At 36.8% G+C, this 23,061-nt stretch overlaps 1 protein-coding gene across 7 annotated transcripts in view; it reads left to right on the top strand.

Annotated features, from left to right (window-relative positions):
• LOC141501316 (semaphorin-4D-like) overlaps positions 1–23,061 on the top strand; it is a 178,744-nt gene that overhangs the window by 140,116 nt on the left and 15,567 nt on the right. For 5 of the 7 annotated variants that reach the window (XM_074205204.1, XM_074205206.1, XM_074205207.1 and 2 more), the window contains 3 exons: positions 10,094–10,266; positions 10,373–10,416; positions 12,268–13,220. In XM_074205204.1, the coding sequence (XP_074061305.1) occupies positions 10,094–10,266; positions 10,373–10,416; positions 12,268–13,196 (1,146 nt within the window). In that variant the 3' untranslated portion in view covers positions 13,197–13,220. Of the gene's footprint in view, positions 1–10,093; positions 10,267–10,372; positions 10,417–12,267; positions 13,221–15,178; positions 15,383–19,918; positions 20,095–23,061 lie in introns of those variants that run through there. The other 2 variants (XM_074205209.1, XM_074205208.1) reach the window with 2 other exon arrangements.

Here is a 23,061-nt window from a genome sequence, read left to right on the forward strand (position 1 = left end):
GAGAAAGTGAGGCTGGTGACTTAGCACAGCATCATTTCTTCACTCCAATCCAGTTCACTTTCATGTTATGGCATCACTTCCCTGATGTTATGGTCTTCTCTTGAGAACAAAGGACTATAAAAATATCTATAAAAGGGGGATAATAAATAGCTCTTACCTCACAGTTAATCGTTGATATAAAATAATATAATACAGATTTAAACCACTTTTCAGGTCACAAATCTATTATTTTTTAATATTATGTTGTAAGACAATTTTATTTTCTTTGCTCAATCAAATAAGTACTAAATTAGTAGTAAATTTGTGAGAGCACTATTAATTTTCTCATTTGTAAATTAATTATAAGTTTGTATACAGCAGAACTCAACTAAGATGTAAATGAGTTAAATTTTAAAAATTTAAGAAGAAATATGAGGAAGAAAAGGATTCCACATAGCTTAAATCTTTGAAGAAAAAGTTATTAGCATCACATTCGTATGAAATTCTAAAATTCTTAAGAATATATATATAGTTTTTTTTTTTTCTGGAGAGCAATTTGGAATTGTGTCCAAAGGGCAACAAAAATGTGCATACCCTTTGATCCAGCAATACCACTACTGGGTCTGTACCCTGAAGAGATGATAAAAATGGATAAAAGCATCACTTGTACAAAAATATTAATAGCAGCTCTTTGTGGTGGCAATGAATTGGAAATCAAGGGGCTTTCCATCAATTGGGGAATGACTGAACATATTGTGATATATGTATGTTATGAAACACTATTGTTTTATTAGAAACTAGGAGGTACAAACTAGGAGGGATTTCAGAGAAGCCTGAAAAGACTTGCATGACTTGTTGCTGAGCTAGATGAGCAGAACCAGAACATTATATACCCTAACAGCAACATAGGGGTGATGATCAACCTTAATAGACTTGCTCATTCCATCAGTGAAATAATCAGGGACAATTTTAGGATATCTGCAACAGAGCATACCATCTGTATCCAGAGAAAGAACTGAGGAGTTTAAACAAAGAACAAAGACTATAACCTTCAATTAAAAAAAAAGATGTCTTATGTATTACATAATTTTGCCATTTCTAATATTTTATTTTTTCTTCAAGAATGTGTTTTTTCGAGGTGGCTAGGTAGCTCAGTGGATAGAGCACTGGCCCTGGAGTCAGGAGTATCTGAGTTCAAATCCAGCCTCAGACACTTAATAATTGCCTAGCTGTGTAGCCTTGGGCAAGTCACTTAACCCCATTTCCTTGCCCAAAAATAACCTCTTAAAATGTATTTTTTTCTCTCAACACATTCAGTTGTGATCAGTACATAGCATGGAAACAATGTAAAGATTATCAGATTTCCTTCTGTGGAGGGGGAGAATGGAGGGAAGGGAGGGTGGAGGAAATGTTAAATTCAAAACCTTATCAAAAAATGATAGGTGGGGCGTCTAGGTGGTGTAGTGGATAAAGCACTGGCCCTAGGTTCAAATCCAGTCTCAGACACTTAATAATTACCTAGCTGTGTGGCATTGGGCCCTTAACCCCGTTTACCTTGCAAAAAAAACTAAACAAAAAAAAAAGATAGGTAGAAACTACTGTTGTATATAATTAGAAAAAATACAATTAGAACAAGAAATCTTAATATTCAAGTTGCTTTTCTTTTATCTTTTAAATACACTATTTTTTAAATTCTGAACATAAACACCAAAAATATTTCCATATATTCAAATTTCCATATTTATACATCGGAACACAAAAAACAGGATCGTTCAACATATTACTTTTTTAATAATGTCCTGCTTATCTCTGCTTCTTCCTGAACCTCATTCTGATGTTTTGAGTGCATCTTTATAATGTTTAAATGGCTTTTTTTTAAGCATTTCTATTGCTTAACCCTACCTCCCAAAACAGAGATTCAAAAATGTAAATCCTTTTAACAAAGCAACTTTGCCAAACAAAATATATCCACACAGTGGTCATATCCAAATATGCATTACTCTGCAACTTGAATCACATAACTTGGCTAGGAGGTGATTAATATATCTCACAGTTATAGTCTCCCTGGAGACATGGTTGCTTTAATCAGAGTTCTTAAGTCATTCAAAGTCATTTTTCTTTACACTGCTGTTGTTCTTTACACTGCTGTTGTTCCTATATAAATTGTTCTCATGCTTCTGTTTATTTCATTCAATATATCAGTTCATATTTCCCAAGATTTTCTGTAATAGTCTTTCATAATAATATTCTATTACATTAATATACTATACTTTGTGAAGGTATTCCTCAGTTAATGTACATCTCCATAGTTTCCAATTCGTTCATTTTCCTTTACTTTCTTTTCCCTTTCCTTTATACTTTATTCCACAATTAAGGGGCCAGGAAGTTTGTTTGGCTTTTGATTATTCCTGCCTGGTATTATATTTCCTCTTCCTACCCCCCCCCCCCCCCCCCCCCGTTTTCTCTTGGCCCACCTATTTCTCTGTTGAGTTGATGCATTTCTATATTAAACTCTGTATGTGTGTGTTCACACATGTGTATGAATCTGTTAACTCTCCTTTCTACAGTTCAGATAAAAGTGAGATTCATCTGATGCTTGTTCCCCCATCCTTACCTTCCATATTTTATTTATACCTCTAAAATACTGTAGTTTTAAGAAATGGCAAGTTCTACTTTTTTTAACTGCCTCAAAGGCCCTTTGAAGATATTAAAATTCTGCAGAGATGTTTATTTCTTATTCCCTATTTTCCAGGTGTGGTATTCTTAGTTGTCAGCCTATCTTTTGCCTTTTTGGAATATCATATTCCAAGCTCTTCTAGTCTTTATAATGGAAACTGCCAAATCTTGTGTCATCCTGTCTGTAGTTCTTTATTATTAGAACTCTTTTTTTTCTTTGACACTTTGCAGAATTTTTTCTTTGTCAAATTCAGAGTTTCCATGTCAATCTCAAAACTTTTTATTTTTCATTTTTTTATTTCTTTAAAGCATTCTTTTTGTCCTCATAGAAAATTCAGTTTTCTCATTGTGTAATAAATAGCAAAATTGATCAGTGGAATAGATTAGATACACAATATACTGAAACAAATGAGCACAGCAGCCTAGTGTTTGATAAATCCTAAGATCTCAGCTAATTGGACAAGAACACATTATTCAAGAAAAACTGTTAGAAATCTGAACAGTAGTCTGGCAAAAATTAAATATTGATGAATATTCACAAGAATGTATCAAGATAAGCTCAAAGTACAAGCATGATTCAGACATGAAGAGTGACAAATTTGTGGAATACAGAAGAAATTAACTGTTAGATCTATGATAGGGGAAGAGTTCTATAAGAACAAACAAGGAATAGAAGAATTGACAGGAGGCAAATTAGATAGTTTTTATTATATAAAAATTAAAAGGTTTTCACACAGCTAATTAATGCAACTAAAATTAGAAGTAGGAAAATGGGGGAGAAAAAAAAATCTTTAAATCAAATTTCTCTGATAAAGGCCTCATTTCCAAGATATATAGGAACTGTGACAAATTTACAAGAAAAAGCCATTTCGGGGGCTGGCTAGGTGGCTCAGTGTATAAAGCACCTGCCCTGGAGTCAGGAGTACCTGGGTTTAAATCCGGTCTCAAATACTTAATAATTACCTAGCTGTGTGGCCTTGGGCAAGCCACTTAACCACATTTGCCTTGCAAAAACCTAAAAAAGAAAAAGAAAAAGAGCCATTTCCCATTTAATAAATAGTCAAAGGATTTCAGTGGCAGAAAATGCAGGATATCAACAGCCATATTAAAAAAATGCTCAGGCGGAGCCAAGATGGCAACAAGAAAGGATCGAGTCTTAGGCGCTCTCTGATAAAACTCATAAGCTAAGGACTCTAAATTTTCGAGAGACAGAACCCACAAAGGGACCCAGAGAGGCAGTTCTCCTACTCAAGGTAACCTGGAAAAGAGCAGAGAAAGGCTCTGCTCCCCAGGGTTGGAGGGGCGGACCGCCAGAGGGAAAGAACTTCAGCCTCCCAGAGGCAGCAGCCCCAGAGCGCTGGGAGCCCCAGCTCACAGCAGCAGGGGAGTCTCCTGAGCTACACCCTGGGGAGCAGCAGGCACAAAGTGGGGGGAACAGCGGAGGGGGGGGACCTTCTGCCAGAGCGAGCACATGGAGCCCAGCCCCCAGGGCACACAGCGAGCAGCTTGGTCTTTGGGCAGCCCAGATCCAGGAACAGAAGCAGGCAGAGCTGGTAAGCAGGAGCCCCCAGGGCATGATCCCATTGAGCAGAGGAAGGGGAGTGGAGAGAGAGAGTACCAAGCTCTGTTCTCTGCCCCTGGAACAGGACTCTGGGGCTCTGACCACATTCAGATCCTGATCGCAGTCTAGGTCCCCCATAGAACAGCAGGGGCCCTCCACCTAAGCCCCATGGCAGATGGGAGCACATATGGTTATTCACAGACCAGAAGAGAGGACAGAGCCTCATACACTGAGACCCTTGTGGGAGTGCCCCAAAAGCTCAGGAAGCACTCCAAAAACAAGCTTAGGCTGGGAAAATGAGCAAGCAGAGAAAAAAGAGGAACACCATTGAGAAATATATTATCTATGACCCCAAGAAGGATGGATATACTCAGTCTGAAGATGAGGAAGCACAAGCTCCTGCATCTAAAGACTCCCAGAAAAACAGAAACTGGGATCAGGCTATGACAGAGCTCAAAAAAAGGCTTTGAAAATCTAGAAAAACTGGGAAAAGAAATGAGAGAGATGCAGGAAAAACATGAAAATGAAGTCAGCAGCCTAGTCAAGGAAATCCTAAAAAAGGCTGAAGAAAATAGCATGCTAAAAACCGGCTTAGGTCAAATGGATAAAACAGTTCAAAAAGCTATTGAGAAGAATGCTTTAAAAAGCAAAATTGGCCAGATGGAAAAAGAGATAAGAAATCCTTCAGACAAAGAATAGAATTCAGGGAGATTGATGAATTTACCAGAAATCAGGAATCAATACTTCAAAACCAAAAAAATGAAAAATTAGAAGAAAATGTGAAATATCTCATTGAAAAAACAACTGATATGGAAAACAGACTTAGGAAAGATAATTTAAAAATTATTGGAATACCAGAAAGTCATGATCAGGAAAAGAGCCTTGACATCATTTTCAAAGAATTACTACAGGAAAATTGCCCTGATATTCTAGAAGCAGAGGGCAAAATAGAAATGGAGAGAATCCATCGATCCCCCGGAGAAAGAGATCCCAAAACACCAACCCCTAGGAATATTATAGCCAAGTTCCAGAACTCCCAAGTCAAAGAGAAAATATTACAAGCAGCCAGAAGGACACAGTTCAAATATCGTGGAGCTGCAGTCAGGATCACACAGGACTTGGCAGCAACTACATTGGAAGCTCGTAGGGCTTGGAATCTAATATACCGGAAGGCAAAAGAGCTTAGAATGCAGCCAAGAATGAACTACCCAGCAAGGCTGAATGTCCTCTTCCAGGGAAAATGATGGACTTTCAATGAACCAGGGAAATTTCAAATGTTCCTTTTGGAATGGCCAGAGCTGAACAGAAGGTTTGATCTTCAGATACAGGACTCAGGTGAAGCATAGAGATTGGAGGTGAGGGGGGAAATATGAGGGACTTAATGATGATGACTTGCATGTATTCCTGCATAGAAAAATGACACTGATAATGCTCATATGAACCTTCTCAGCTAATAGAACAGATAGAGGGAGCTTTTATAGTTGAAGCACAGGAGAAAGCTGAATTTGAAGATAAAATATGGTGTAAAAATGGAGTCAATAGAAAAAAGGGAAATGGAATGGGAGAAAGAAAAAGGAGAGGGGGAATAGGCCAAGATATTTCATATAATAAGATTTTTATCACAATGAGCTATTGCAATGATATGGAAGGGGAGCGGCAAGGGGGAATGAGGGAAACTTTGCTCTCATCAGAGATGGCTAGGAGAGGAAACAGCATATATACTCAATGGGGTATAGACATCTGGAGTAAGAAGGAGGGGGGAGCGGGGGAAGGGGTGGGGATGTGAATAAAGGAGGAGAGGATGGACCATGGGGGGGGAGAGTGGTCAGATATAACACATTTTCTTTTTTGCTTCTTGCAAGGGGCTGGGATTGGTTGGCCTGTCCAGGACCATAGGGCCAGGTGGATGCTGGGCCCAAGGGGTGGTATGGGGGCTCAGGGCTTCTTGGCCCCAGGACCAGGGATCTGTCTGCTGCACCACTCAGCTACCCTACAGCAGAGTCAGAGTGAAAGGAGAGAGAAAATATAGTACATGGTAGTGGAGAAATAAGAAAGGAGGGAGTTGCAATCAGCAATGGCAACAGTGGAAAAATATGGAAGTAACTTTTGTGATGGACTTATCATAAAGAATGTGATCCACCCGTGACAGAGTTATTGGTGTTGGAACAAAGACTGAAGCACATTTTTTGTTATTATTATTTTGGGGGAGGGTACAGGGCAAATGGGTCTGGGTGGCCTGCCTGGGGCCACATAGCAGGGTGATCTTTGGGTGTCTGGGGCCAGATTTGGACCCAGGTGCTCCTGGCTCAAGGGCCAATGCTCTGTCTGCCACCCAGCCACCCCTACTATTATTACTATTTTATTTTATTTTGGGGTCTTTTATTTTCTTCTTTTTGGTTTTTGCAGGGCAGTGGGGATCAGGTGGCTTGCATGTCACACGGCTGGGTGATTGTTGGGTCTACGGGGCTGGATGTGGGCTTGGGTGCTTGTGACTTCAGGGCTGGTGCTTTGTCCATTGCGCCACCTGGCCATACCTACAATTATTACTATTTTTTTATTTTAATTTTTTTCTCTCCCCTTTACTTTATCGCTCAAGCAAATCTATATTCATGGGGGAAGGGTTCCGTTTACTCTTAAACAAGAATATTTTATTAATGTAAAAAAATTGTATAAAATGAGAATAAAAAATAAAGAAAAAAGAAAAAAAAGAAAAAAATTTTTTTAAATGCTCAAATGCATATTAAAGCATGTCTAAGGCACAGTCCCACACTAATTAGATTGACTGAAATGACAAAAAAGGAAAATGCTTTAGGGAATATGGGGAAACAGGCACACTAATACACAGTTGGTAGACTACAAAATATTCTAAGTATTCTTGAAAAAAATTTGGAACTCTAAAAATGTTATTAAACAGTTATATACTTTTTGATCTAATAATACTACTGTTAGATCTATATCCCCAAAGAAAAAAATGGAGCCCCCTTGTACAAAAATATTTATAGCAGCTCTTTTTTTAAGGGCAAAGAATTGTAAACTGGTGGGATGCTCATCAGTTAGGGAAAGGTTGAACAAGTTATGGGATATAAGTTTTATGGGAAACTATTGTATTTTAAGACATGATGAAGGAGAGGGTTTTAGAAAAGACTAGGAAGACTGGTGTGAATTAATGCAAAGTGAAGTGAGCATATCCAGAAAAACTTAACAGCAATATTATGAATATTATTACCTTTAAGACTTAGTAACTGGTGAAAACAATGGCCAACCATAATTCCCAAGGATTCATAATGAAATATGCTATCCAGACTTGAGGTTCAAATTGTAGTATTTCTTCTCTTTCCTTCTTTCATTTTTAAATAGGGCTAATGGGTGGATTTGTTTTTATAAAATTTGTATTTGTAATGGTTTTGTCTTCTTGGCTTCTCAGTTGGTGGAAGAAAGAGTGGAAGAAAGGAAGTTAATAAAGATAAAATGAAATTTAATGTAAAAGTAAAAAAGGAAGTTAAAAAACTACTTTATATTGAAGTGTGCAGTAAACAATTCATTTCTACAGAAATTTTCTAAGTAAGGAATCAAGGGGAGTTTCAGAACAGAAGATTTTTTTTCTCTTAAACTGAATTCAGTGATGTCACCCTCATAAATGGCTACTGAAATGAGGAAACCACAGGGCTCAGAAAGCTTATCTCTGTCATTACAAAAATTTTCCCTGGGAATTCTGTGATCCAGGTCATTCTAAGTACTCCCATCTTGGAATCTGTGATAGAGGATTATGAAAAGTGGCAAGCAATTGTCTGAAATGCAACTTAGATTTGGGGACAGCAGGTTTCAGAGGCTTCAGAGAATGAGCAGTAAAGATTCCTTGATCTGAAATCATACAAAGGATGTCTACACAGGAAATGTGAGCTCTTTACAATGAAATTCTGGAGACACAAAAATCAATTTTCTTGAAGTGGAAACAGGCAAGTTTTTCTAAAGAAATTGATCTGATACATAAAGAATCAAGCAACTTAGATTTTTAAAAAAGATTTGTACATTTCCTTTTCTTGATAGAAAGAGGAGTCACAGATATAGAATGTTGTATACTCTGCTCATTGTGTTGGTTAGTTTTGCTTAAGTACTTTGTTATTAAAAGGGGTTCAGAAAGGAATATATCAGATAATAAAAACAAAAACATCAATAATAAAACTCTTACAAAGAGAAAAGGTATATTTCTATTGTGTGTGTATGTGGGAGGGAGGAGAGAGAGAGAGAGAGAGAGAAAGCATGGGTAGGTGAGAAGGGATGCTGCTCAGAGGACACAACAAGGAGTTAAGTATAAAAGTTGCAGAGAGGGTAATATAAGGAAAGACTTCCTAAGGAAGTCTAAAGTGGATTGTAATGTCTTGAGAAGTAGTAGTTTCCCTTTTGCTAAAGGACCTTGAAGCAGAGATGGTCTTTAAGCATTTGATGATAGTGTTCCTTACCTAGTACATCATTTCAGTCGACACAAGCAACTATTAAGCATATACTAAGTACTTGAAGACAAAAAGATAGGCAAAAAACAGTCCCTGCTGTCTAGGAATTTCATGGTCTAATAATGGAGACTCTATGCAAACAACTATGTGCAAACAAAATATATACAGGATAAATTAGAGATAATCTTACAGAAAAGATACTATCATTAAGGGAGAACAGGAAAGACTTCTTGTAAAGGATGGAATTTTACCTGGGACCTAAAGAAAGCCAGGAAATGGAGATATGGAAGGAAAAAATTCCAGGCATGCCAGACAGCTAGTTAAAATATCTAGTCAGGAGATGGAGTATCTCATGGAACAGTAAGGAAACCAGTGTTCCTAGATCCTATAACAACATGTGGAGGGGAGTAAGTATAAGAAGAGGAGGAGGCTAGGTTATAAAAGGTTTTAAAAGCCAAACAGAAAATTTTATATTTGATACTGAAGGTAACAGGACACCACTGGAGTTTATTGAATAGGGAAGTAACATGATTAGATCTGAGCATTAAGAAGATCAATTTGACAGATGAATGAGGATAAACTCTGTGGCAGGGACTTGAGACAGGGTAACTAAACAGCAGACAATTGCAATAATCCAGGCATAAGGTGAATAAAGGCCTGTACCAGAGCAGTGTCAGAGGAGAGAAGGACCCATATACAAAAGATATCACCAGTAGTTTGGACCAAATCAAAAATTCATTGGAAGGATATGGGGGCTGGAGAGGGAAGAGGGGGGAGGCAAGTGAGATAAGAGTGTCTAGACCAACAACAAGATTGCAGACCTGGGTAACTGAAAGGATAGTGGTGCCCTCTATAGTTATTAATAAGTTAGGAGGAGGGGCGGGCTGGAGGGGAAATATTGAGATATGTACAAGATGTTGGAAACAGCTGATTCTCATTATCCAATAGGCAATAGGAAATTTGAGACTAGAAATCAGGAAAGTAGTTAGGCCTGGAGAAGTCGTATTATATGGTTACAAAACATATCTCGTCACAGTGACTTATGTAACACAGATCTATAGTATTTTTATGACCCTTTCATAAATATAGAACTGAAGTCACCCAGCTTAAGGACACTCAGCTAATAACTGACAGAGTTTGGGCTCAATTTAGGCTTTCTGGCTCCAAATCCAGTGCCTTTTCAGTTATACCACACTACATCAATGGATGGTTCTGCTTCATCAGGCAATTTTTTTTATTAAAGATATTATTTTCCCCCCAATCTTACTCCCCCCCCCCATGGAAAGCAATCCAACAAGCATTTTTAAAAGAGGCTTCTATGTTTTAGCATTGTGCTTGATAAATAAATGTTGGTATTGATTTTTTTATGATCAAGTAATATGCCTATTCCCAAATATTTAGGCTCTTCTTCCTTTCATGTTTACAGGGAAAAAGGTATATCTATGCTGGTTCCAATTCTGGTGTGGTTCAATCTCCTGTTGCTTTCTGTGAAAAACATAGCACATGTGTAGATTGTGTGTTAGCCAGGGATCCCTACTGTGCTTGGAATCCACGAAAAGCCTCATGTGTTAATATCTTCAAAGAACATGGCAGCAACAGGTAAATGTATATTGGCAGTAAGGTTAAATTTGCATATTTGCATTTCTACTTTTTTCACCAAAAATGATATGTTGTATAAATCTCAAATCTGATTTATCTTTTTTAGCAGTTTGATTCAAAAAATGAATGGTGATGCATCCTCTTGTACTGGTAAGTTTTTCAACATTAGCTTTTTTTTTTTTGCAAAATGACATGTTCAGTTTCATGATAACTTGGGGATTTTTGTTTTTGTATTTGTTTTCATTTCTTTTAACATCAATTTGTCTAGGCAGTACATGTATAAAGAGACTTGCCACAGAAATAACTACTGTTTCTGTCCCTTTTTTAAAAATGTGAGCATGAAACACTTTACAATTTACTAATTTTTAAAAAAAAAAAGTTTTCTGCCCTAAAGTATTGATGGAGTTTGGGTTTGAGCAGAGGTAAAGAATTCACAGATTCAGTGACTCAGAAATATGATGGACATATAAGTTTATTACTCTTCTCCAGGCAAGTTGATTTCCAAGAAGGAATTAGCAGTGTGGGAGAGAATAGGTAGAAACTTCTAAAGGGAAAGTCAAATAAGATGGTTGAGCTAGGAGGAGAATCTGGGAAGATTTTAGGGAGAAACTAGGGAGGGACTAATTTTCTGCTTTCTATACAAGTGTGATTTAGGGAATCATGTCAGAAATAACCAAGGGCAGTTTGCTCATTATTTGGGCAACATTTTGTCATCTCAACATTGATTGTGTACCTCAGTCTCCCTTCCAGGACCAGTCTGGGGCAAGATAGCTTTGACATGATGTATGGAAATGTTTCCAGGATACAGTGTCACATGATATATGGGAAAATTTCTGACCAGATAGAGATAGTAAGATAGTTTTTATCAACCCAGTGATGGTGGGGGTGGAGGTGGGGGTAGATGATGGTGGTGAAAGGGTGGGGATAGCTTTCCCAGAGGTGGTTCAGAATATAACATCCCATACAAGGTAGGGTTTTTTGGTAGGCAGAAAGTTGGCATAGAAAAGTAAAAGTTAACTATTTGCTCTCTGCCTAGCATTTTCTCTTCATCAGTATGACACCTACTTTTGAGTTACTTAGTGAGATGTTTTGAAAACCCCATTGTTGCACCATATGGGATTCTTTTTTTTTTTTTTTTTTTAGGTTTTTGCAAGGCAAATGGGGTTAAGTGGCTTGCCCAAGGCCACACAGCTAGGTAATTATTAAGTGTCTGAGACTGGATTTGAACCCAGGTACTCCTGACTCTTAAGGCCGGTGCGTTATCCACTACGCTACCTAGCTGCCCCCATATGGAATTCTTGAAAAAAATTCTTATCGCTTCATGAGATGGTTTCAACTAAATGGTTTTAAAGGCACTTTCGGTTCTAAATTTTTCATTTTATTATGGATTCAAAAAGCAGCTTTCAAAAAAAGCACATCAAAAAATTTATTTTGCTGACCCAAAGTGTTGACCAACAAAAATATTAGAATTATTTATTGACTGATTCATTCCCTGATATTTGAATTATGTATCTGGAAACAAATTTGAAATTTGAGCTCCTGTTTCTGTGGATTACCTTGAGTTTTCTATATGTCTGTATAGGTAAGTTGTTAGCAAGGGCTCAGATTTTCCTTACCTTGTCATATATATGTCAGGGATGGGGTTTGACACTCCCATTACAGTTAATCAATAAATGTGAATAAATAAATAGGTTTTTAAAATGTGTAAACAAGTTTGTTTATTCCCTTTGATCCTTTTAGCAGAGAGGAACTCTTTTTAATTGACTTAGTAAAGGAACATCATGACTGGCTAATCAAAATAACACTCTTGGTGGCTAAAAATAGTGAGAAAATTTTCAGCTTTGTCTAGTCAAATAGGGAACAAATCTATCAGTGGAAAGCTCCAAACTAATTCCTTAATTATTCTGGAAGAATCATGTAGCTATTTTGTGTAATATAATAGAATATTAAAAATTTTAAGGAAGAAACTGATATTCTGTATATCTATTTTTGATATTCCAGATAAAGATGAAAAAGTGAAAGAAAATTACTTGCTGCATTTTGGAGGCACAGCAGAACTAAAGTGTTCTCAAAAGTCCAACTTGGCCCAAGTAATTTGGAAGTTCCAGAATGGTGTATTAAAGGTGGAGAGCCCTAAGTACCGCCTTGTAGGGAAGGCCTTACTCATATTCAATTTGTCCGAAGGGGACAGTGGGGTTTATCAATGTTTATCTGAAGAAAAAGTGAAGAACAAGAAATTCTCTCAAGTGATTGCTAAGCATGTTTTGGAGGTGAAAAAGATCTCCCACACTACTCCTGTGAGCCCTACCTTGACAGCAGCACAAACAGAAGGTAAAAGGATTGCCCCAAAAATGTCAGGCATGACAACAAAAGGGCCTACTACTCAGACTTCAGTCATGTCAGTTATATGGGTAACGACTTCAAGTATAGTAACACAACCTTCCAACCATATCTTAACAAGCACAGTTTCTGAACCAAAAATCCAGTCTGACCCTGAAGTTCATTCAGAGAAGAGCCTGTACCTAAAGTCAAATGATAATCATTTTTTGATGTTTCTCTTTTTATTTTTTTTTGTTCTGTTTCTTTGTCTCTTCTCCTACAACTGCTATAAGGGCTACCTTCCAGGACAGTGTTTAAAATTTCGATCTTTTATGTTACTGGGTAGGAAAAAAACGAAGTCTGATTTTTCTGATTGTGAGCAGAGTGTGAAGGAAACTTTGGTGGAACAAGGGAGTTTTTCACACCAAAATGGCGAGCAACCTAAACTGGCCTTGGATACAGGCTATGAGACTGAACAAGATACCATAACAAGCAAAATGCAAACAGACAGAGAGGATTCTCAGAAAATAGATGATCTTCCTATCAAAGACAAGCCCTTTGATGTTAAGTGTGAACTGAAATATGCTGACTCTGATGCCGATGGTGACTGAAGGAGAAATTCTTTTTTTTTTTTTGTAATGAAGGTAGCTGTGGTTTTTCCCAGCACAGAAGTTTTTGGGTTGTGATGGTTCCTGTGCCAGAGGGCTTTTCACTAGACATGGTGATTCAATTTCATCTAAAACCTAGTTCCTAAGACAGAATGCATTCTTCAGAAAACCATTTTTTCATTATGATTCTATTTAACTTAGTCTCTCATCTCACTCTCTTTTTCCTTTTCTCATTCTCTCACTCTCCTCTCTCACTCTGTTTCTCCTTCCCTCCCCTTCTTCCTCTTTTCCTTTTTTAGGAAAAATGGTCATTGTTAAATCAAATATCTTGGAAAGCTATAGATTTGTATTACTGTTTTATTTCAGTATTTTCCTAGCAAAGGGAAAGAAACAAAAAGATTGACTTCACTTCAGTCTACATGAGAAGAAATTTACCTTCAGTTTCCCCCTCATTGTAGCAGCTTTTTAAAAAGAAATAATTTAATTCCAGATTGGAAATGAAATTTTAGTTTATCAGATTGGTAAATTATAGGTTATTGTCCAATTTGGGACTTAACTTTGCTTTCATTGATTGTGTTCCTTATGTTTTAGTTTTACTTGTTAGTATATCAGGTCATCTTAAATTAGTTAAATAATGTTTTAGTTTAGTTACATACATTCTCTCATTTGATCCTCAAACAATATTATCTCTATTTTACAGATGAGGAAATGGAGGCTCAGAGAGATTTAATAACTTGAGAATAGTAACACAGCTAGTAATTTAATTTTTAGATGCTGCTGAATCTCCTAGATTTTATTGTAAATCAAATCTGGGGTAAAATCTGGTTTGGTTTGCATAAGAGTCTCAGGGAAACTTGCTTACTAAAAAAATGCTTTATTTTATTTTTATTTTGCTTTTAGACATTTAGGTACAGAAGCCTTTTGAGCAAAAATAACTTTTTTATGTGGGAAACATGGTTTTAAGAAAGGTTTTCTTCATTTAAAATATTTTTTCAACAAAAACAAATTGAAAAATTCAGAAGACTGTCACATTTGTGGATTTTGAGCAAGAGTGAAAAGAACGTTCAAACCACCCTCTATTCCCAAGTTTTGCTGACAGATTAGGGACTACCAGCACTCTGGAAATGATACAGAAGGACTGATGCTAAGAATTCATCACAGAGACTGGAGCCATCAATATCTGAAACAATGAGACAAAAAAAGAAGACAGAAAATAAGGGGTTTTTGAGTGAAAAAAAGTTTCTTTTTACATAAATCTCACCACTCTAGATTTTTCAAATGGCTTGTCAGTCCCTTCCCAACAAGTTGGGAATTGACCAGTGAACTGAGTGGCAGAACTGTCCAATAAACAATGCCTGTGAACAGAACTATCAATTCATTCCAAAACTGTTTCATCCCAGATCTTTGTACAGGTTTTATTGTTCAGTAGTGCTTTAATCATTGTTTGCTTTACACTTTCTCTTTTTTGTAAATACCTTTCAGAAATAGGCATTTTCCATAGCAAGGAGCAATAACCCTGCTGTGTGTGTGTGCACATTTGCACATTTGAACTCATTTTCCAATTTAATATAATTTGGACCCTTGATTGTGAACAGTGTATATTTTATAAGATTCATTTTTTATTTTTTTATTTTGAATTGTATATGTATGAGAAGTGACAGAATAAATAATAAACTGTTCTATCTGTTGTTTGGATGAAACTTCTTGTAGCTGAATCTTGGTTAAACATTTTACCTTCATGGGCCAATGGCAGAAAACTTGGGGGGATGGTTTCTAAAGGGCTTCCCTCTCACCATTTCAGTGTTCAAAGGTAGGATAACTAACTACAGGTAAAGGCAAGGCCTTGGGTACCTGATATTGTTTTCTTAATCATCCCCATATTCATTTCCTAATTATGATTTTCTTCATATTTCTTTTGCATGTGATACATTTCTTACAACTTTTTCCTCAGTGCCCTTTTTCTTTTCTGTCCTCTTCTGTCACAGCCTCATCTCCTATACCTTTCCCTCCTACTGGTACCTCCCTTTTGTCCTGTGTGGGGACTGGTTCACCTTCATCCACCAGCACCCAGTTTGATGTGGGCTCTGGCACAGAAAGCCCAGCGGTCACGTTGTTGCCACCTTTCCTAAGTGACCAGTCACAGCATGTTAACGTCCATGGGATCTTTCACCTCATCTGTCAGGCAACTGGTGAGTAGGAGGAGCCTCCCTGTGCCCACAGTGCCCTTATCTGTCCCTCCTTGTCCATGTGCACTGGCGCATCATCATAGTTCAGAGCTTGACCTACTGATTTCATGCAGACTACTTTATTGATGTGCATTTGCTTGGATTCCTTCTCAGGTAGGATTGATTTCTCTTGCCTTTCCTTTCCCCCATATAAAAACTGCTCTGTTTCTAACATTTAAAAAAAAAAACTCATGTGAGTATAGCAATTAGCTTAAAATCAATTTTTCCAATTGCCTTCTGCCTGGCCAGCCAATTGATACAGGAGTGGTATTTATCTAGTTTTGAAATTTAACAAAAAAGAATTTACCTCACAGTCTAATGAGCTGTTTTTTATTTATAAAGGTTTTATTAATTTTTGAAGGCAGAATAGATGAATTTGAATATGGTTTAAGTTTAAGAGACCTCTGACTCTTCCTATCAGTGCTATGATGGAGCATTAACTCATAAGAGACCCTTTTTATTTTTTTTGGACAAGGCAGTGGGGTTAAATGACATGCCCACAGTCATACAGATCAGATTTGAATTCAGGTCCTTCTGACTCCAGGGCCGGTGCTCTATCCACTGCACCATCCAGCTGTCCCAATAAGTGACCCTTGTTGACAGATGTCTCACTTTCACCAAAGTGAAGTGATTATTAAATTGGCAATTGTATAATTACCATGAATTTTTATACATTCTCATTTAATCCATACAACATTGCCTATTTTACAGATGAAGAAATGGAGACTCAGAGAGTTTAAGTGATTTAACCGTGGTCACACAGCTAGTAAGTGTCAGAGTACTGTCCCTGTGCAGCCCCAGAAACGGCTTGAAAATCTTCCTTGATGCCTCATAGTCTTGTCATTGAACATGCAATACTCTCCAAGGCTCGAATCTCCTTGTTTGTGGTATTTGAATGGTCTAGACCATCACCAATACTTCCTATTAGATCAGGCCAAGGGGTGGATTGGTTCTGGAAAAGGCAAGTGAGAGGGATGCCTTGTACAGCATACTCTTCACTAAAATAAACATAATGTGCAAATCACACCACCATTAATTTGATTGAATTGTAATTCAACAACAGTTCAGAGAGAAAAAGAGGTAGCATTAGATGTCTAATTATACTTCATAGCAAAAATAAAATTAATGGCAGAAAAAAATCTTAATTTTATTAAAACTATAAAGGGAACTATTAATATTTTTATGTTGCTGCTAACTTCCCTTTTTATTTTATTTTATTTTATTTTTTGCAAGGAAATGGGCTAAAGTGGCTTGCCCAAGGCCACACAGGTAATTATAAAGTGTCTGAGGTTGGACTTGAACTCAGGTACTCCTGACTCTATGGCCAATGCCCTATCCACTGTGCCACCTAGCCACCCCCACTAACTTTCGTTTTTAAAATAAATTCTGTGTGCCTTTTTATATTAATAGTTTTTATAGTGAGCTTATATTAGTTTGCATCTGGCTTAACTTTTTGCCATTGTTGGAAGGAAAAATGAGAAATATCAAATTTAGGCTTCTATAGAGACTAACCTTAGCACCAAGATTCCTGATGATGATGATGAATTGTAAGTAGGACAGAAAGGGAGGAGGTTATAACAAAAGCCCGCATGTGACTGTTTGGCATTATGTTATTTCTGAGCCAAAAAGATGACATTTAACCTTTGTTATCTATTTAATAACAATCTATTCAAGGGCAATTTGACTTAAAATGTCACTGTTATGTTATGTATGAATTTTCTTTTTCTGTGATTTTCTTCATTCTGTTATTAAAAAAAAAAAGTCTTAGGTAACTATGATCTTCCCCTGCACGCCCAGTTTCTCTTGATGAAATAGTTGGAAATCATTCCATTTATAACTACTGTGACTATAAACACTATACAAGGAGTCTGCTATAACTATGGAGAAATAAGGTGTTCTGGGGATTGTAAAGAAAAAAAGATAGGGTGGCTAAGTGGCGCAGTGGATAAAGCACTGGCCCTGGAGTCAGGAGTACCTGGGTTCAAATCCGGGCTCAGACACTTAATAATTACCTAGTCGCGTGGCCTTGGGCAAGCCACTTAACCCCATTTGCTTTGCAAACTCCTTAAAAAAAAAAAGAAAAGAAAAAGTTAGTTTTCACTAAAGAAGATTGTTGTGACAGGAGAGAATGGAGGGTCTAGTAATTTGTGACATTAATTAGTTGCCTGCAACTATTACCTGAATGAAAAAATAAAGGCACCAAACTTTGATCTATCCTTTAGCATCTAGTTTCCTTTCTCTAGCATCCCAATCCCTTTCCTCCCATTTCCCTTCACCCACCCCTCAATAGGAAATAGGAAATGATATTGTCTGAGTCTGGCTTACAATGGATTAATTTTCTTTTCCTGGGCCTGGTGCCTTATTTTCCAGTGGAGATCAGTAAAGAAATTAAACCACTTTTCCTATTGTCTGTCCTTTAGGGGATCTGTCCTTTGACCAAAAGTAACTAGGAGGCAGAGTGCTGGGCCTGGATTCAGGATAGCCTGAGTTCATATTCAACACTTACTAGCTGTCTGATCCTGGTTAAGTCACTTAACCTCTGCTTCCCACAAGCTCCTCATCTGTAAAACTGAGAATAATAATACCACCCATCTCCCAAGGAGGTTGTAAGGATAAAATATGTAGTGTTATGTCTATGCTAGCTAATATTGTTGGCTACACACAAGAAAAGTTGTGTTAATCATCCATTCAGACTATTCCAGAGGGCCCCATAAGGAGAAAGCAGAGCTGGATCTCTCCCCAGAAAGTTTTGAATTGCTTTATAGGACTTCTAGGGAAAATAGATTGAATTGGAATATTTTGGGATTCTCTTTAACAAAGGTACAGCACCCCTAAAACTTTTCACTAACTTGGGTTTAGGCTTCTTCAACTCTCTGAAAGTTTAGAGTATAGACCAAAAGCCTAGAAAAACATTTTAGAATTTCTATTTTTTCTTAGTATTAATTTAAGCCCGATTAAACCCAGTACAAAAATAATACTGTTCATATTAAATAAGAGAAGAGCTTTTCCCAGCCTCTGCTTTTCTTTATAGAGTTGTTAGAATGGGAGGGTGTGAAAAGAAACCAAGAAGAGATCCAACAACCATGAAATCCCCGTTCCTGCCATGGCCTTATTATGCCGGCTGTGGCCTCCCAGGGCAATACTGAGCAACAAGTTTATAGGACTTGCTAAGGAATTTTCTCATCTTGTGACAGAGAACCACATAACCACAAACTGATACTCTGTTGCTTAGCATAGTAGGAACTTAAAAACAGTTTGGTGAATATTCTTAAAATTCAGTTCTTGTCATGTGACATATACATTTGAAAACTTTTATAATTTCCTACTTCCTCAAGGATAAAATAAAAATTTCTCAGCCTGGCATCTGACTCCCACCTACTTTACCCACACATCATATTCTGATTCCACCTCCAGGTCTTTTCACAAGCCATCCCTCATGTTGGAATGTACTCACTTCTCAGCTTCTCTTAAAACCTAGGAGTAGTTGTTTTCTTCAAAATAACTCAATGCAATGTTTTACTCATGATGTTTCCTGGTTTCCCCAGATTATTAGTGCTTGATCCACTTGAAATTATTTTGCAACTACTTCCTTATATCAGACAAAGTTAAAAGGAATTAAGCAGATGCAACCTCAAGAATTCTGGCAAAGTCTTCATGTAGCATGTAGTCACTAAAAAATGGTACTATTATTATCTTGGCAAGAGATAAAGAAGCATGGAAAGTTCTTTGAAGAGGAAAAAAGGCTCCCTTATGATCTATCATATTCTTATACATAGTTCATACAAGAAAGTTAAGATTTATTGCTCCTTACCATGAAAAAGGCCAATGTGTAAAGCACATGGGAAGAGTTCATAGAATGTCCAGAAGCAGTGTCATGTCAACCCTGGCTAGATTTGGAATGAGAATCTTAAGATTTCTTTGTCTTTCAATTTTCTTATTAGAAAATAAGAGGGTCGGACTAGAGCTGATATCTAAGATCCTTTCCAGTTCTGAATCCTATCACAAATATGAATATGACGTTATACATTTTTTGAGCTCTTGTAAAGGACAATTATTAGAGATTATCCTAACAGTTAATTTTTACTATTGAACAACTGTAGTTGTATTCATTTAGATATATGTGTATATACATATTCATTATGAATACATATATACTGGATGTTATTCACTATATTCATATTATCCTGATATTATTATCATAGGACTTTTACATGGTGATCAACAAGCCTAATCATATCTAGATTAAGGATGACATAGGATTATAGATTTAGACCTTAAAAGGGCCTTAAAGGCTATTGAGTCTAAACCCCAGCATTTTGCAGATGAGGAAACTGGCATAGAGAAATATTTTATTCAGGGTCATATAGTTATAAGTAACTGAGGTAGAATTTGTATCAAGGAGCCCCAACTCTAAATCCAGTACTCTATCCACTCTTGTCATACTTAAAATGAATGCTGACATAGAGCTACTGTTAATATTCATTTATCTTATTTTTCTAGGTTTGGTCAAACCATTATATGGACTTTGCAAGTACCAAGCTCACCTTTAACCACTGTCTTTAGCTTCCTCATTGAACTTTCTGAACCAATGCCATTGATTAATAATAGCCTTGAAAACAGGTTTTGAAAATCATTCCAACTCTAAATGCTTATGTGGCTCACGATGTATGCAATGACTTTACCTCTATTTATATATACTTTTCCAGCAGTCTTCTCTATTAAGTATCCATTTGTAGAAAATATAGTTTTTTTCTCCATAACCTCAGGCATACTCCTATGAAAATCTAAATTAAATAACAGTAGAGTAGACACAGAATCAAATTATGCCTGCTCTGATTTACAGAGGCTCACCTGACTTTCTTTAGTCCTAAATTCATAGGATAGTGCAGGTAGAGAGACATATGGAACTGTGGCAAAAGCTTGGGTTGAGAAGATCCAGGCTCAAATGGTGGCTCTGCTTACTGAATACCTGTTTAACGTTGAGCCAAACATTTCTGTTCCATAGGCATCAGTGCCCTTCCTGATCAATAAAATAAGATAATAAGCTGGGTGATCTCTAAGTTCCCTTTCAAGTCTAAATCATATGAACCCAAATTTGAGTTCCCATTAATGATGTGACATTTTCCTTCTCTGGACCTCATTTTCTTCATCTGTAAAATAAGGATAGCGTGCTCTCTCTCATATGGTTGTACAAAGGATAAAATATGACATTTTAAGCCTTATTATGAATGAGTTAGTAGTAGTAGTAGTAGTATTGTCACGGCTAGGTTAGTCCACATTACTGTGGGGGTTTTTAATGATTCAAATCTTGAAATCAAATTTTTGTGAAAATATTAAAATTAGTTTTTTTCTCTTTTCCCCTTTAGTTCATTAACTATATATATTGAGCAACTACCATATTCTGTCAGGAACTGGAAGAAATACAAAGTTTAGATCATTTCCTGGAGTTTCTTTGGGATTGCATTTTATTTTAGTCAAGAAACTAATTTTTTTTTTGAGAGAACTTTAATATTTACAATTTACTTCACAATGATCATGTAGGATAAAATAGTACAAGCATCATCCCCAATATATAAATGAAAAAAACTAAGGCTCATAAAATAGTAAAGTAACTGTGTAGTCCCACAACTAATAAGTGCCACTTGATCCATGATTCCAAGAGCTCTTTATACTACGCTATTCTAAGGATTATGGGTTAAAATTATAACAGAGCAGCAAAGTGCTTGAGTTGATAACCTTTCCTGCCTGAAAACTGAAAGGGTATTTAAAAAATGCAGTCTTTGTAATCTTAGAAATATTGAGATACTTTGCTAGTCTTAAACTGTGCCTTTCCATTGAGATTAATAATTTCTTTGTAAAATCTCATGTTATTTTGTTTATTATTATATATAACTATACTTGATTTTTAATTTGAAATGTATTGTGAATTACTGTTGTATATGCCATGAATTCTAGGTAATGCTGGTATCATTGAGCTCAGTAGATGTAACCAATTAACACACATTAATTAAGTGCCTACTATGTGCCAGGCCCTATGGGAGTTGCTGGAGACATGAATACAAAAAAGGTCCCTTGCCTCAAGTACCTGACATTCTAAAGGAGGAGGAGTGGGGGGTGAGATACATGCAAAAGATGTGATATGCCATTGTCATATACTGTTAGAATTATAAAACAACATTGATAATGTGTTATTAATGCTAGTAAAGTAACAGCTCTAGCAACTATAAGTACTTTAGATGGTAAGCAATGAAATTTACAGTGAGAAGTACAATCTCTTGGATCTATAAATTTGGCTTCTATGCTTGTTTTGATCCAAGTAGTATTTTTGCTGATGTATCAGCAGTCCATCAAGGAAAGGAAAAATGCCAAATGTCCCTGTATGGTATACTGCCTAGCACCACCAATGTGTCAGACCAGTACTTGGTGAGTAAAGATTTCTGATTAGATTAGATTTGGGGACCAGGAAAATAATTACAGAACCATCCAGATTTATTGCCTAATTTTTTTCTTCTCCCTTTGAAAGAGAATTTTCCCACCTGTGTGACCATGCTATATCTCTACAGTAAAATGGTATTATAAATTATTGGCTGTTCCAAATTGTTTTCTGGTCTTGATCTGGGATCAGAACAGAAAAATTTTGTTTCAATTTGCAAGGTCAGTCTACAGTCTTCACCCCTTGAACTGATAGTTTATGTTATCATTGGATACCCCTTCTAACCGTAAATCCCTTTGTCCAGAAAATGCCTTGTGATGTTACCATTTGTCTACATCATCTCTGAACTGTCAGTATTGGAAATTTTCTTGTAAGAATAATTAAGTCATTTCTCCAAAGTTTAAGAGGTTCCAAGTACTCAAGAATATTGATATGGGATTTAAAGCCTATTAATGGGAAGTATCTCATAGTCTCATGGGACTATGCCATTATTTCATCCAAAGAGACTGGCTTCTCATGGAAGTATTCCAGTGAAAAATTTCATTGATTCTCTATTAAAAAGGACTCTGTCCCATGAATTTAGGGCTTGAGTTCCAGACTGAAAATAGTTTGAGCTCTTACCTGTGAGTCAGTGAAGAACTCTACAAAGGACTGAAGAATTCTATGAGGTTACAGGACCAAAAACACTTGGCTGTTTTTGTAGCCCTAACTGGGGTGGGAAGAATTATACCCCAGAGTAAGGGGATCAGCCACTACTCATATTTATGAAAGAAAATTTAAGTGCTTTATAGTTTCCCTTCTATTTTTAGCTTTTTCCAGATCATAGCCCCTGGAGACCCCAAATGACATAGTTGAACAAAAGGAGGAGGGCTAGATTTTTTCAGGAAACTTCAAAGCTACTTTAATGTCTCCCTCCTTGCTATGACAATGAACACCAAAAAAAGTCCAAATGGTCTATCATCCAGCACCATACCATCCATATATCAGTTATAGCAAATGGAGAAACTTTGAATATGGTGGATAACTCCACTTACCTTGGAGTGCACTTTCCAGGGATAATTGATAATAGATTGATATATGCATTGCCAGAACTAGCTGGTATTAGACTAACTACCAAACTGAAGGTCTAGAGAGCCATTTTGCTGACCTCATTGCTGTATACCTGTGAAACCTGGAACCTATATCATGTCAGGAAACTGAATCACTTTCA

This window comes from Macrotis lagotis, chromosome X (genome assembly GCF_037893015.1).
Source record: "Macrotis lagotis isolate mMagLag1 chromosome X, bilby.v1.9.chrom.fasta, whole genome shotgun sequence".
NCBI classification, from domain to species: Eukaryota; Metazoa; Chordata; class Mammalia; order Peramelemorphia; family Peramelidae; genus Macrotis; species Macrotis lagotis.